Source organism: Nerophis ophidion, linkage group LG05, assembly GCF_033978795.1.
Source record: "Nerophis ophidion isolate RoL-2023_Sa linkage group LG05, RoL_Noph_v1.0, whole genome shotgun sequence".
Taxonomy (NCBI): domain Eukaryota; kingdom Metazoa; phylum Chordata; class Actinopteri; order Syngnathiformes; family Syngnathidae; genus Nerophis; species Nerophis ophidion.
In genome coordinates this window covers 5,221,004-5,236,396 of record NC_084615.1, presented here as the reverse complement: position 1 = coordinate 5,236,396, position 15,393 = coordinate 5,221,004, and the positions used below count along the sequence as shown (strand labels likewise).

General features: G+C 43.1%; 1 protein-coding gene across 1 annotated transcript; it reads left to right on the top strand.

The window, feature by feature from the left end:
• Positions 1-296: 296 nt before the first annotated feature.
• On the top strand, positions 297-15,190 carry c1qtnf2 (C1q and TNF related 2). The gene is made up of 3 exons (XM_061899767.1): positions 297-1,354; positions 7,026-7,283; positions 12,750-15,190. Exons 2-3 carry the CDS (start codon positions 7,034-7,036, stop codon positions 13,373-13,375), a joined length of 876 nt encoding a protein of 291 aa, XP_061755751.1. The 5' UTR covers positions 297-1,354; positions 7,026-7,033; the 3' UTR covers positions 13,376-15,190.
• The last annotated feature ends 203 nt before the right edge of the window (positions 15,191-15,393 follow it).

Genomic DNA, 15,393 nt, shown 5'->3' with positions numbered 1-15,393 from the left:
TTGTTGTTTTTTCTAAATTAATAGTTGTGCAGAAAGGAATACAAAATGTGCAATTCTGTTCATTTAGCCAAATAGTAAACAAAAAAAAGAAGAAGATTTTACTTATTTGGCGCTGTAAGATTAAAATTATCCAACACTTTAGAATTTTTCCTTTTTCTCAATGCCTTTTATTATACATTTTTTCCATTGCTGCATTTATATCGATGATAGTGACGAAAACCAATGTCAAACTTGGCTCGTACGCCACTCCCGATGACTAATTTAGTGGGAACTGCCACTCGTGATTGAAAGAAGAACTTTCTGATAACACATTTTCACGCCTCACAGTTTATTACAATTGATATGCATATGGTTCTACTTTAGTGCAAAAAGTTGGTTATTATGCCAAATTTTCTGGAAATTAAACATAACCAAAAAGTCAAACAATACTTGCATATCCCACAATTGTTGTGCTAAAAAACCTTGAGTCCTCACACACTTGCTTTTGCTTGATGGCAAAGTGTGATGACAACCATAGAACCAGGACTTGAACACAGTGCAACGTTAAAAAGCACCGGGATACTTGGTGCAATATGCAACAATTAAAGAAGAGTACCTCTAAAAGGCCACTAGGTGACAATATTCTCTTTGTTTTTGTGTCAGGGTCTACCAAATGCAGTGCACTGACCTTTTTACATGTTGCTTAAAACGTTGTATTGCACTGTTATGTGAGTCTATGCGAGTTAACCAGCATCACGGCCCTGCATATGGGATTAATAAAAAGAAAAAGGTGCAACATGCAACATTTTCCCCTTTTGCAAAGAAAGGTAGACTGGGAGGAAATCATATGAAGAAGTATTTCCAGATAAAGATGATCAGCATTATTATAGACTGTTAAAGTTCATGCTTTGTACTTCATATTTTCTCAACAATTTTTTGTTCACAGGGTTGCAGTCCAACATGAATGCACTGGTGACCGAACACAGCCATGACTGCCAACAGCTGGACCGTGTCTCAGAGTGACAAACACATCTGGAATCCTTTCCGGTCTAATCTTTAACACGCACATGCAGACATGTCCATTTTGCAATTGACGCCCCCTTTAAATCATGTATTCGTACATGCAGCATCACTGCTATCGTTTCTGTGCAAAACTGTTGCACTTACTTGAGTTTTATGACATCATGGTGAAAACATTTTATTTATTTTTTTTGGTGTAGAGTAACTGGGCGGATGTTATGGACAGCGAGTTGCACAGTTCCTTGCGGTTCTCCGACAGATTTGCCTGGAAGAAAGGTCATGAAGGAACGCTTGCTGTCTTGTGTAGAAGACTGACTTTGACTCTGCCAGAAGAGCCCGTCATCATTTATAGCCGGTAAGTTTTTGATTGATTGAAACTTTTATTAGTAGATTGCACAGTACAGTACATTAGAGATGCGCGGTTTACGGTCACATCCGCGTGTCGTGCGGGCGACATGACGAAAAAATAGATGTTAATTAGATTCGGGCGGGTGGCGGTTGAATCATCCGGAAATATTTGATATACATGGTTCTGGGATCGGTATCATTTGCCATTCAAAGAGCGATTTAAGGCCCGTGTCACAAAGCGAAGAAGACAATAGGAGGCGCTAGTATTTTCTAGAATGACTACCGGCAGTCACCCAGATAATCAGTATTAGGGCGTGCATGTACGATCTGCTTGTCAGTCCAGCAACATCTTATGTGTGGCTTCTGCGGCAACACGCACACGACTACAAGGCATGCTGGGTGACACAGAGTACACTAATGATTGTGATATAAACAATTTTAACACTCTTAGTAATATGCGCCACGCTGTGAAGCCACACCAAACAAGATTGACAAACACATTTCGGGAGGACAAACTCCCAGTAACACAACATAAACGCAACACAACAAATACCCAGAATCCTTTGTATCCATGACAATTCCTGACTATTTTATACACCCCGCTAGCAGCAAACCCCCCCAGGTCAGCCAGGAGACATAGTCTTCCCAACGTGTCCTGGGTCTTCCCCGTGGCCTCCTACCGGTTGGACGTGCCCTAAACCTCCTTAGGGAGGCTTTCGGGTGGCATCCTGACCAGATGCCCAAACCACCTCATCTGGCTCCTCTCGATGTGGAGGAGCAGCGGCTTTACTTTGAGCTCCTCCCGGATGACAGAGCTTCTCACCCTATCTCTAAGGGAGAGCCCCGCCACCCGGCGGATGAAGCTCATTTCGGCCGCTTGTACCCGTGATCTTGTCCTTTCGGTCATAACCCAAAGCTCATGAACATAGGTGAGGATGGGAACGTAGATCGACCGGTAAATTGAGAGCTTTGCCTTCCGGCTCAGCTCCTTCTTCACCACAACGGATCGATACAGCGTCCGCATTACTGAAGACGCCGCACCGATCCGCCTGTCGATCTCACGATCCACTCTTCCCTCACTCGTGAACAAGACTCCTAGGTACTTGAACTCCTCCACTTGGGGCAGGGTCTCCTCCCCAACCCGGAGATGGCACTCCACCCTTTTCCGGGGAAGAACCATGGACTCTGACGTGGAGGTGCTGATTCTCATCCCGGTCGCTTCACACTCGGCTGCAAACCGATCCAGTGAGAGCTGAAGATCCCGGCCGGATGAAGCCATCAGGACCACATCATCTGCAAAAAGCAGAGACCTAATCCTGCGGCCACCAAACCGGAACCCCTCAACGCCTTGACTGCGCCTAGAAATTCTGTCCATAAAAGTTATGAACAGAATGGGTGACAAAGGACAGCCTTGGCGGAGTCCAACCCTCACTGGAAATGTGTCCGACTTACTGCCAGCAATGCGGACCAAGCTCTGAACTGGCGGAGTGGACCGCCACAATAAAAGACAGTCCGATACTCCCATACTTTCCTCCCCAACCCGGAGATGGCATTCCACCCTTTTCCGGGGAAGAACCATGGACTCTGACGTGGAGGTGCTGATTCTCATCCCAGTCGCTTCACACTCAGCTTTGAACCGATCCAGTGAGAGCTGAAGATCTTGGCCAGATCATCTGCAAAAAGGCAGAGACCTAATCCTGAAGCCACCAAACCAAATCCCCTCAACGCCCTGACTGTGCCTAGAAATTCTGTCGATAAAAGTTATGAACAGAATCGGTGACAAAGGGCAGTCCAACCCTCACTGGAAATGTGTCCGACTTACTGCCAGCAATGCGGACCAGGCTCTGACACTGATCATACAGGGAGCGGACCGCCACAATAAGACAGTCCGATACCCCATACTCTCTGAGCACTCCCCACAGGACTTCCTGAGGGACATGGTCGAATGCCTTCTCCAAGTCCACAGAGCACATGTAGACTGGTTGGGCAAACTCCCATGCACCCTCTTGGATCCTGCCGAGAATATAGAGCTGGTCCACAGTTCCACGACCAGGACGAAAACCACACTGTTCCTCCTGAATCCAAGGTTTGACTATCCGGCATAGCCTTCTCTCCAGTACACCTGAATAAACCTTACCGGGAAGGCTGAGGAGTGTGATCCCACGATAGTTGGAACACACCCTCCGGTCCCCCTTCTTAAGGAGAGGAACCACCACCCCGGTCTGCCAATCCCAATCATGTCATATTCGCACATCATTCGGAGGAAGGATCTAATATGTCTGCCAGATGCATTGGTGCAAGTTGTAGCACTACAACTAAAGAAGGGGTCGGCCTCCATACATTTCCAAATGAAGATATGAGGGAAGTATGGACCGCTCCAGTCAAATCGACTCGATGGGACGTACCGAACGAGGGAATTGTGTAATTTGTAGCGATAATTCTGAATGATTCCAACATGTAGAAGAAATGTTAAAAGTCAGAAACCCTCATAGGGCAGAAAGACTGAAACATAAAAAGAAAAAAGTAAACAGCAAGAATTCTATTTTGCGTCCTCTTCTACTGAGGTTTTCCTGAAGATGCTTGAGGAAAATGGTGTCTGTAGATTCCTAATGTAGCCTTAGCTTGACGCTCTACTTTCTCCTGCTCCGCTTGCTGCGCCAACAACAACAAAAACAACCTCCAGACGCTCCTCTTCGTTTTGTATAGTTTACTTGTGAACTTAATCATTCAAAAACGTAAAACAATGACGAACAAATGAATGTGGGAACAAATGAATGACAAAATAAAGAGCGTTTGTTACAGTAAGAGTTAGAAAAAGTAAGAGGGGGGTCAAAAAACTGTGTGGCTCGATTCCACCGCACCTGACTGCCATTACCCATAACACCTTGCTTCCAAAACCCTCTGACCACACAGATCCTTCCGCCAAATAAACAATTAAAACAGTTAGGTCATCAAATCATTTAGACAAATGTAATAATTACAAATAAAGTTAGCCTTATAATTACTCTAAGCATTCAATATATACATTTTTATATTATGCAAATAAAATAAATAATCCCCTTTTGGCTGAGTAAACATAAAGCACCTTCCATAAAATGTAAATTAACCTAAATAGCATTTAAGGATATCAATCAATCAATCAATGTTTACTTATATAGCCCTAAATCACTAGTGTCTCAAAGGGCTGCACAAACCACAACACAAACCACTGCGACATCCTCGGTAGGCCCACATAAGTCAGTGGGACGTCGGTGACAATGATGACTATGAGAACCTTAGAGAGGAGGAAAGCAATGGATGTCCAGCGGGTCTAACATGATACTGTGAAAGTTCAATCCACAATGGATCCAACACAGTCGCGAGAGTCCAGTCCAAAGCGGATCCAACACAGCAGCGAGAGTCCCGTTCACAGCGGAGCCAGCAGGAAACCATCCCAAGCGGAGGCGGATCAGCAGCGCAGAGATGTCCCCAGCCGATACACAGGCGAGCAGTACATGGCCACCGGATCTATCTGTGTTGGCTCTGCGATAAGGTGGCGACTTGTCCAGGGTGTACCCTGCCTTCCGCCCGATTGTAGCTGAGATAGGCGCCAGCGCCCCCCGCGACCCCAAAAGGGAATAAGCGGTAGAAAATGGATGGGATGGATGGATACTTCAACAAAATATGAATGTAAGTTCATAAACTGTGAAAAGAAATGCAACAATGCAATATTTAGTGTTGACAGCTAGATTTTTTTTCCATAAATATTGATGTTAAAGATTTCTTTTTTGTGAAGTAATGTTTAGAATTAAGTTCATTAATCCAGATGGATCTCTATTACAATCCCCAAAGAGGGCACTTTAAGTTGATGATTACTTTTTTATGTGGAGAAATCTTTATGTATAATTGAATCACTTGTTTATTTTTCATCAAGTTTTTAGTTATTTTGATATCTTTTTTTTCAAGTTTATTCAAGTTTATTGTTCTTCGGTCAATGGTCAACAAAGCAAACAAACAGTTGTACATCCATAGATTGAAAATAAAAAGTTGTACATTCATAGATTGAAAATAAAAAATGTTACAGACCGAAAGGGTTTAGGCTGAAGTTAAACACTTATTGCGCCTAACCCTATAAACAATTTCAAGTACAAAATAAACTTCCGAAAGTTATAAAATTGTGGAGTGCCATCTCCGGGTTGGGGAGGAGACCCTGCCCCAAGTGAAGGAGTTCAAGTACCTAGGAGTCTTGTTCACGAGTGGGGGAAGAGTGGATCGTGAGATCGACAGGCGGATCGGTGCGGCGTCTTCAGTAATGCGGACGTTGTACCGATCCGTTGTGGTGAAGAAGGAGCTGAGCCGGAAGGCAAAGCTCTCAATTTACCGGTCGATCTACGTTCCCATCCTCACCTATGGTCATGAGCTTTGGGTCATGACCGAAAGGATAAGATCACGGGTACAAGCGGCCCAAATGAGTTTGGGTCTCTCCCTTAGAGATAGGGTGAGAAGCTCTGCCATCCGGGAGGAACTCAAGGTAAAGCCGCTGCTCCTCCACATGGAGAGGAGCCAGATGAAGTGGTTCGGGCATCTGGTCAGGATGCCACCCGAACGCCTCCCTAGGGAGGTGTTTAGGGCACCTCCAACCGGTAGGAGGCCACGGGGAAGACCCAGGACACGTTGGGAAGACTATGTCTCCCGGCTGGCCTGGGAACGCCTCGGGATCCCCCGGGAAGAGCTAGACGAAGTGGCTGGGGAGAGGGAAGTCTGGGCTTCCCTGCTTAGGCTGTTGCCCCCGCGACCCGACCTCGGATAAGCGGAAGAAAATGGATGGATGGATGGAAGTTATAAAATGTCCTTTGCACAACTTATTATAAATACACATTATAAACAACATGAACGTAGTTCAATTTTATACACAGTACAGGCATGTGAAATATCCCTGTGTACATATAGACCTTTGCACTAATTATATATACAATATATACAAACAATTGTACTTCTATTATTATTTATATCTCATGTTTAATTTTTAATTAACATTAATCATAGTATTAACTACAATGTTAATTCAAGAGTGATATATTTTTTTCAAGACATTGGTCTTAAAGTGTTTTTTAAATGTGTGAATGGAACTGGAACATTTCAAGGAATCATCCAAGCTGTTCCACAGTTGAACTCCTCTAACAGAAACACATCTACTTTTTAAGCTTGCTCTTATTTTTGCTTTCTGAAAGAAATAGTTCAAGAAAGACCACTACAATTGTGCAATATTTTGCACTGTTATGCAATTCAATGAATCAGAAACTGATGACATAGTGCTGTATTTTACTTCTTTATCTCTTTTTTTTCAACCAAAAATGCTTTGCTCTGATTAGGGGGTACTTGAATTTAAAAAATGTTCACTGAAAAAAGGTTGAGAACCACTGTAGTAGATGACATCACACCAAGAGGGGGCGACGTATCAAGTCTGAAGAAGGAAAGGTGGCATTCCAATATTGACTACTCAAAAACGAATTGATATTATGGGAAAAGACTGCCAGATTCATCTAAATGAGCAAAAAACACATAAAGAGAACTTGCTTGGGAAATTTCCAGTCATTTCGACGCTATGTGTCCCTCCACAGCAGCACATTATCTGGCGTCCGATGGACAGGCACGCAAGGATTTTGGCCTTGAACTAACTTTTCTTCGTGTCTCCTCAGCGACAATCATGCTTCACTCCTGTGTGACCTTCTGCCTGCTCTCAGTTGTCCTCTCCCAGTCCGTTTATTCCTCACCCAAGAAGGGGCGCAACATCACCATCCACTCCTCCAATCTAGTGTGTAGTCTGCCAGGCCCAGAGGGGCCCGCAGGGAACCCGGGTCAACCCGGATCACCAGGGGCGATGGGGCCAATGGGGGCCCCCGGAAAGGATGGTCCAGATGGAAAGGATGGAGATAAAGGAGAAAAAGGAGATGCAGGTACTTTCCCCCCCCTGATGCACTTTGAGGGAACAAATGTTTGCTTCTTAAAATTGTTGTATTCTCAACGCAGTGCTAACTCGGTTTTCATTAGTAATCTCTTCCGAAAAAGCAAACTAAGACCAAAATGTGAGAAAACTCAATCCATTTTCCCAAAATATTTATTTTTTACATAACTATTCGAAAAATATATTTTCATTTCAAGGTACAGTGTATAGCAGGGGTGCCCACACTTTTTCTGCAGGCGGGCTACTTTTCAATTGACCAACTCGAGGGGATCTACCTCATTTATATTATCATTTATATTTAATTATTTATGAAAAAGACATTTTTGTAAACAAGTTAAATGTGTTTAATGATAATACAAGCATGTGTAACACATATAGATGTCTTTCTTTCACAAAGACAAGAATATAAGTTGGTGTATTACCTGATTCTGATGACTTGCATTGATTGGAATCAGACTAATGATGTGAAGTGAATTGTGAAGTGAATTATATTTATATAGCGCTTTTCTCTAGTGACTCAAAGCGCTTTACATAGTGAAACCCAATATCTAAGTTACATATAAAGCAGTGTGGGTGGCACTGGGAGCAGGTGGGTAAAGTGCCTTGCCCAAGGACACAACGGCAGTCACTAGAATGGCGGAAGCGGGAATCGAACCTGCAACCCTCAAGTTGCTGGCACGGCCGCTCTACCAACCGAGCTATGCCGCCCCAAGGTGATGATAATGCCCACATTTTCAAATGGAGGAGAAAAAAAGTTGTCCTTTCTGTACAATACCACATGAAAGTGGTTGGTTTTTGGCATCTAATTCATCCAGCTTCCATACACTTTACAAGAAAAACATTGGCGGCAAATTCCGTAGCTTGCTTGATTGACATTCACGGCACCCGAGGGTCTTGTGAGATGACGCTGGCTGCTGCCAGTTCATTATTATGAAAAAATGACAGAGAGGAAGGCGAGAAACACTTTTTATTTCAACAGACTTTCGCGCCGTCCCTTCCGTCAAAACTCTAAAGGCCGACTGCACATTTCCTATCTTCACAATAAAAGCCCTGCTTCATGCTGCCTGCAAGTGATGTGCACGCCAGCTTTCTGAGGGATCGCTTGTGCACGCCAGTTTTCCGAGACTCTGTATTTAGTTAGCGCAGGCAGCATGAAGCAGGGCTTTTATTGTGAAGATAGGAAATGTGCAGTCGGCCTTTAGAGTTTTGACGGAAGGTACGGCGCGAGAGTCTGTTGAAATAAAAAGTGTTTCTCGCCTTCCTCTCGGTCATATTTTCATAATAATGATCTTGCAGCAGCCAGCGTCATCTCACAAGACCCTCCGGTACCGTGAATGTCATTTAAGTGACGTCTTGGTGAAGATTGATGATCACTAATTTTTAGGTCTATTTTTTTTAAAAGCCTGGCTGGAGATCGACTGACACACCCCCCGCGGTCGACTGGTAGCTCGCGATCGACGTAATGGGCACCCCTGATGTATAGAATAATGTGTATGTGTGTATAAATTATATACACACATTTAGCTGTAAAAATCCGCTTTACAGTATGTGTGTTTGGGTCCCTTTTTTCAGGAACGCTGATACCAAAAGTCACAATGTCCGAAGTTTTGACAGACCACCTTGAAAAAGCTGAAGGGAATTTTCTACTGAATGGGGACACCCAAAATGTGTATTAAAATAAAGAAATTGAGATTTACAATATTATCTATGAACAATAAAACACTGAATATTAACAACATATGAACATTGCTCCTCTTTTACTTATCAAACCAGCTCATCGATGGTAAAAGTTAAATGGGTTGTACTTGTATAGCGCTTTTCTACCCCTTTTTACGGAGCCTATAGCGCTTTGACAGTATTTCCACATTCACCCATTCACACACTGACGTAAATTGATTGTAAAAGATAGACATCTTTTGCAATCAATCAAAACACAAGAAAAATATAACAAAGAAAATATGAATGCAAAGTGTAAAAAAACACCTACAATATGATATGTTATCACTTTTATGCAGAAATTTGCTGTAAAAATTTGCTTCCGCATCTGTTTCTGACACATGTGTTTCTGGTGACCGCTCTGAAAACAAACCCCGCCCACTCTGCTTTGGTCCTTGTCTGAGCTGCTGTAATGTAGATCAGTGGTCCCCAACCTTTTTGTAGCTGCGGACCGGTCAATGCTTGATAAATTGTCCCTATGTCATGAAAAAGGGAGGTTTTTTTTGGGTTGGTGCACTATTTGTAAGTGTATCTTGTGTTTTTAAAGTTGATTTAGTTAAAAAAATATACATATAATTTTTTTTCTGCGGCCCGGTGGTTGGGGACCACTGATGTAGATTACCGTAATAATTCGTATAACGCTCAAAAGCACAGATTTCAACCATAAAAAACACCTACAATATGATATATTATCACTTTTATGCAGAAATTTGTTGTAAAAATTTGCTTCCGCATCTGTTTCTGACACATGTGTTTCTGGTGACCGCTCTGAAAACAAACCCCGCCCACTCTGCTTTGTTCCTCGTCTGAGCTGCTGTAATGTAGACCAGTGGTCCCCAACCTTTTTGTAGCTGCGGACCGGTCAACGCTTGATAAATTGTCCCTATGTCATGAAAAAGGGAGGTTTTTTGGGTTGGTGCACTATTTGTAAGTGTATCTTGTGTTTTTAAAGTTGATTTTAATGACAGATAAAAGAAAAATTTTTTAAAAAAATTCTGCGGCCCGGTACCAATCGAGCCGCGGCCCGGTGGTTGGGGACCACTGATGTAGATTACCGTAAAAATTCGTATAACGCTCAAAAGCACAGGTTTCAACCATTGAAATACTCTCTATAGTTCAAGACTTACGGTAATTTAAAAACAGCACTACACATCATAATGGTGGCTACAATTTTGATGTTAAAGGTCTAAAAAAAATGATGTAGAACATTAATGAAAAAAATATCATACTCTCTTTTACCTGGTCCAAACATAAAATGCACTCGTTAGTCAATAAGACCCTTTTTTATGATAAAAATATACATACAAAAATATTCAATTGGAAATCAAAACATTATTTTTTTCAGTTCCAAAGAGCAATGAACTACACCTAAGTGAAGTGAATTATATTTATATAGCGCTTTTCTCTAGTGACTCAAAGCGCTTTACATAGTGAAAGCCAATATCTATGTTACATTTAAACCAGTGTGGGGGGCACTGGGAGCAGGTGTCTTGCCCAAGGACACAACGGCAGTGACTAGGATGGCGTAAGTGGGAATCGAACCTGCAACCCTCAAGTTGCTGGCACGGCCGCTCTACCAACCGAGCTATATCTAAAAATGTTTGTTTTTCATTTCATATGCCAAAAATAGTAAGGAATTAGTAATATGAGTAGTCCTGAGTTCAAATCCAGGCTCGGGATCTTTCTGTGTGGAGTTTGCATGTTCTCCCCGTGACTGCGTGGGTTCCCTCCGGGTACTCCGGCTTCCTCCCACCTCCAAAGACATGCACCTGGGGGATAGGTTGATTGGCAACACTAAATTGGCCCTAGTTTTTGATTGATTGATTGATTGAAGCTTTTATTAGTAGATTGCACAGTACAGTACATATTCCGTACAATTGACCACTAAATGGCGACACCCCAATAAGTTTTTCAACTTGTTTAAGTTGGGGTCCACGTAAATCAATTCATGGTAGTGTGTGAATGTTGTCTGTCTATCTATGTTGGCCCTGATGAGGTGGCGACTTGTCCAGGGTGTACGCCGCCTTCCGTCCGAATGCATCTGAGATAGGCCCCAGCTCCCCCCGTGACCCCTAAAGGGACAAGCGGTAGGAAATGAATGGATGGATGGACGACAAAAATATGGATAATCATTCAGCAGAAACGTTAAAACGGACCAATCATTCTGACACTGGAACTGAAAGTGGTTATTTACAGACTGGCCTGTTGGGGGAAAACATCCTTCGTCATAAAAACCAAATGATGAGGACGATATACAACCACTGGCAAAAATTATGAAATCTCCAGTCTTGAAGGATGTTCATTCACTTGTAGTAAAAAAAAAAAGCATGACATTAAACTATAGTCATTTCCAATGTCAACTTTCTGGCTTTAAGAAACACCAAAATATATGACGAATATAAATTGTGGTCGTCAGCCACAATCGTCTTCCCAACGTGTCCTGGGTCTTCCCCGTGGCCTCCTACCGGTTGGACGTGCCCTAAACACCTCCCTAGGGAGGCGTTCGGGTGGCATCCTGACCAGATGCCCGAACCACCTCATCTGGCTCCTCTCCATGTGGAGGAGCAGCGGCTTTACTTTGAGTTCCTCCCGGATGGCAGAGCTTCTCACCCTATCTCTAAGGGAGAGACCCAAACTCATTTGGGCCGCTTGTACCCGGGATCTTATCCTTTCGGTCATGACCCAAAGCTCATGACCATAGGTGAGGATGGGAACGTAGATCGACCGGTAAATTGAGAGCTTTGCCTTCCGGCTCAGTTCCTTCTTCACCACAACGGATCGGTACAACGTCCGCATTACTGAAGACGCCGCCTGTCGATCTCACGATCCACTCTTCCCTCACTCGTGAACAAGACTCCTAGGTATTTGAACTCCTCCACTTGGGGCAGGGTCTCCTCCCCAACCCGGAGATGGCATTCCACCCTTTTCCGGGCGAGAACCATGGACTCGGACTTGGAGGTGCTGATTCTCATTCCGGTCGCTTCACACTCTGCTGCGAACCGATCCAGAACCGATTATGGAATCATGAAATACAAATAAACACTACATACCACTTTGTTGCACCACCTCTTGCTTTTATAACTGCTTGCAGTCTCTGAGGCATGGACTCGGGCGACGAGTTGAGTTTATACCAAAAAGTTCTATTTTGGTTTCATCTGACCACATGACATTCTCCCAATCCTCTGCTGTATCATCCATGTATCCATTTTGGTATAAACTCAACTGGTGGTGTTTGGAGGAAGAAGAATACCGAGTTGCATCCCAAGAACACCAGACCTACTGTGAAGCATGGGGGTGGAAACATCATGCTTTGGGGCTGTTTTTCTGCTAAGGGGACAGGACGATTGATCCGTGTTAAGGAAAGAATGAACGGGGCCATGTATCGTGAGATTTTGAGCCAAAACCTTTCATCAGTGAGAGCTTTGAATGATTGAGCAAATACTTATTTTCCACCATCATTTACAAATAAATTCTTTAAAATTCCTACATTCCGTCTCTCACAGTTGAAGTGTACCTATGATGAACATTACAGAACTCTGTCATCATTTTAAGTGGGAGAACTTGCACAATCGGTGGCTAACTAAATACTTTTTTGCCCCACTTTAACAATAAAATAGGAATATAACAAGAGAAACTAGGCAGCAGTGACCATGTTATGAAAATGTTATTTTTTTGCATCTCTTTTGTTTTGTGTTCACATTGTCAAAGTTAATTCATCCCTTCCCTTTATTTTTCCCCCGAGGTGATCCTGGCAGGGTCGGAAATCCAGGTAAACCCGGAATGAAAGGCCGCGAGGGCCTCATTGGCAAGGCCGGACCTCGAGGACATAAGGGTCAACGGGGGTCCCCGGGGCTGGCAGGGAAAAAAGGCCAGAAAGGAGATGGGGGGGACGCAGGACAGGAGGGAGAACCAGGAGGCTGCGATTGCGGCAGCGGCGCCCGCTCTGCCTTCTCCGTGGCCGTGTCGAAGAGTTACCCTAAAGAACGCACGCCCATTCCCTTCAGCCGCATCTTGCTCAACGAGGGCAATCACTTCAACGCGAGCAGCGGAAAGTTTGTCTGTGCCATCCCCGGAGTCTATTACTTCACCTACGACATTACCGTGGCCAACAGGCACTTAGCCATAGGGCTGGTCCACAACGGACAGTACAAGATTAAGACATTTGACGCAAACACAGGCAACAACGACGTGGCATCAGGGTCTACTGTTCTCCACCTGCAGCATCTCGACCAGGTCTGGCTGCAGATCTTTTACTCGGGCCAGAACGGACTGTTCTTTGACCCCTTCTGGACTGACAGCACCTTTACGGGATTCCTCATCTATGCTGATCAGGCTGCTGCAACACCTGGTGTCCAAGGTGCCTCCTAACACTCATTCACCCAGTTCTGACACCAGATGGCGCTAAAAACAAGTGAATAATGATAATACAGATTTAGGGAGGTCACATGTTCCCATTTTAAATAAATCTTGGAAGTTTATATCATATAGTACCTGCGAAAAGTACTCAATACCCTTGGTTAAATACAGCCTTTGTGTTTATAAATTAAATAATGGTAATCTGCCTTTTTTTTCCTATTCCGCACTTAAAATCCAATGCAAAACATTCAAAAAGTGTCCAAAATGTACCCCATTTACATTTTGTAAATTGCATGATTAAGTATTATTAATTGTGACGGTCTCAAGCTGTCGTGCGGGTTCCATGGACCACCAAGGAAGGACATTGCTTGCAGGTGTAGACTTCTTTATTTTTGCAATTAAGAAAAGTCCAGTTAGAGTCCAGTCCATAGTGGATCTAACATAATAGTGTGAGAGTCCAGTCCATAGTGGATCTAACATAATAGTGTGGGAGTCCAGTCCATAGTGGATCTAACATAATAGTATGAGTCCAGTCCATAGTGGATCTCACATAATAGTGTGAGAGTCCAGTCCATAGTGGATCCAACATAATATTGTGAGTCCAGTCCATAGTGGATCTAACATAATAGTGTGAGAGTCCAGTCCATAGTGGATCTAACATAATAGTGTGAGTCCAGTCCATAGTGGATCTCACATAATAGTGTGAGAGTCCAGTCCATAGTGGCTCTAACATAATATTGTGAGTCCATTCCATAGTGGATCTAACATAATAGTGTGAGACTCCAGTCCATAGTGGATCTAACATAATAGTGTGAGAGTCCAGTCCATAGTGGATCTAACATAATAGTGTGAGAGTCCAGTCCATAGTCGATCGAACATAATATTGTGAGTTCAGTCCATAGTGGATCTAACATAATAGTGTGAGAGTCCAGTCCATAGTGGATCTAACATAATAGTGTGAGAGTCCAGTCCATAGTGGATCTAACATAATAGTGTGAGAGTCCAGTCCATAGTGGATCGAACATAATATTGTGAGTTCAGTCCATAGTGGATCTAACATAATAGTGTGAGAGTCCAGTCCATAGTGGATCTAACATAATCGTGAGAGTCCAGTCCATAGTGGATCTAACATAATATTGTGAGTCCAGTCCATAGTGGATCTAACATAACAGTGAGAGTCCAGTCCATAGTGGATCTAACATACTAGTGAGAGTCCAGTCCATAGTGGATCTAACATAATAGTGAGAGTCCAGTCCATAGTGGATCTAACATAATATTGTGAGTCCAGTCCATAGTGGATCTAACATAATAGTGAGAGTCCAGTCCATAGTGGATCTAACATAATAGTGAGAGTCCAGTCCATAGTGGATCTAACATAATAGTGAGAGTCCAGTCCATAGTGGATCTAACATAACAGTGAGAGTCCAGTCCATAGTGGATCTAACATAATAGTGAGAGTCCAGTCCATAGTGGATCTAACATAATAGTGAGAGTCCAGTCCATAGTGGATCTAACATAACAGTGAGAGTCCAGTCCATAGTGGATCTAACATAATAGTGAGAGTCCAGTCCATAGTGGATCTAACATAATATTGTGAGTCCAGTCCATAGTGGATCTAACATAATAGTGAGAGTCCAGTCCATAGTGGATCTAACATAATAGTGTGAGAGTCCAGTCCAGCAGAAGACCATAAAGAGCGGAGACCGGCCAGCATAGCAGAGACGTCCACACCCAACGCACAGACGAGTGGTCCACCCTGGTGTTCATTACATTAAATTCTAAGTTAATGATTATCTTATTAAACATCTTGTATTTGCTGTGTATTCAATTGAATATAAGTTGAAAAGGATTTGCAAATCATTGTATTCGGTTTTTATTTAGGAATTACACAATTTCACAGGTTTTTGGGTTTTGTATAAACATGCACTGTTTTAGGTCATAAAAACAATATTTTTTTCTATATAGTCGCAATATGTGTGGATTAAGTGTCACACCCAAAAAGTGACGTGTGACGTTTTTATTTTATTTCT

What these genes read in the sequence shown, in the direction of transcription:
- c1qtnf2 (XM_061899767.1), top strand. Translation starts at nt 7,034, where the DNA reads ATGCTTCACTCCTGTGTGACCTTCTGCCTGCTCTCAGTTGTCCTCTCC. An exon ending in AGGAGAAAAAGGAGATGCAG is followed by an intron (nt 7,284 to 12,749) that starts GTACTTTCCCCC and finishes TTTTCCCCCGAG; the next exon opens with GTGATCCTGGCAGGGTCGGA.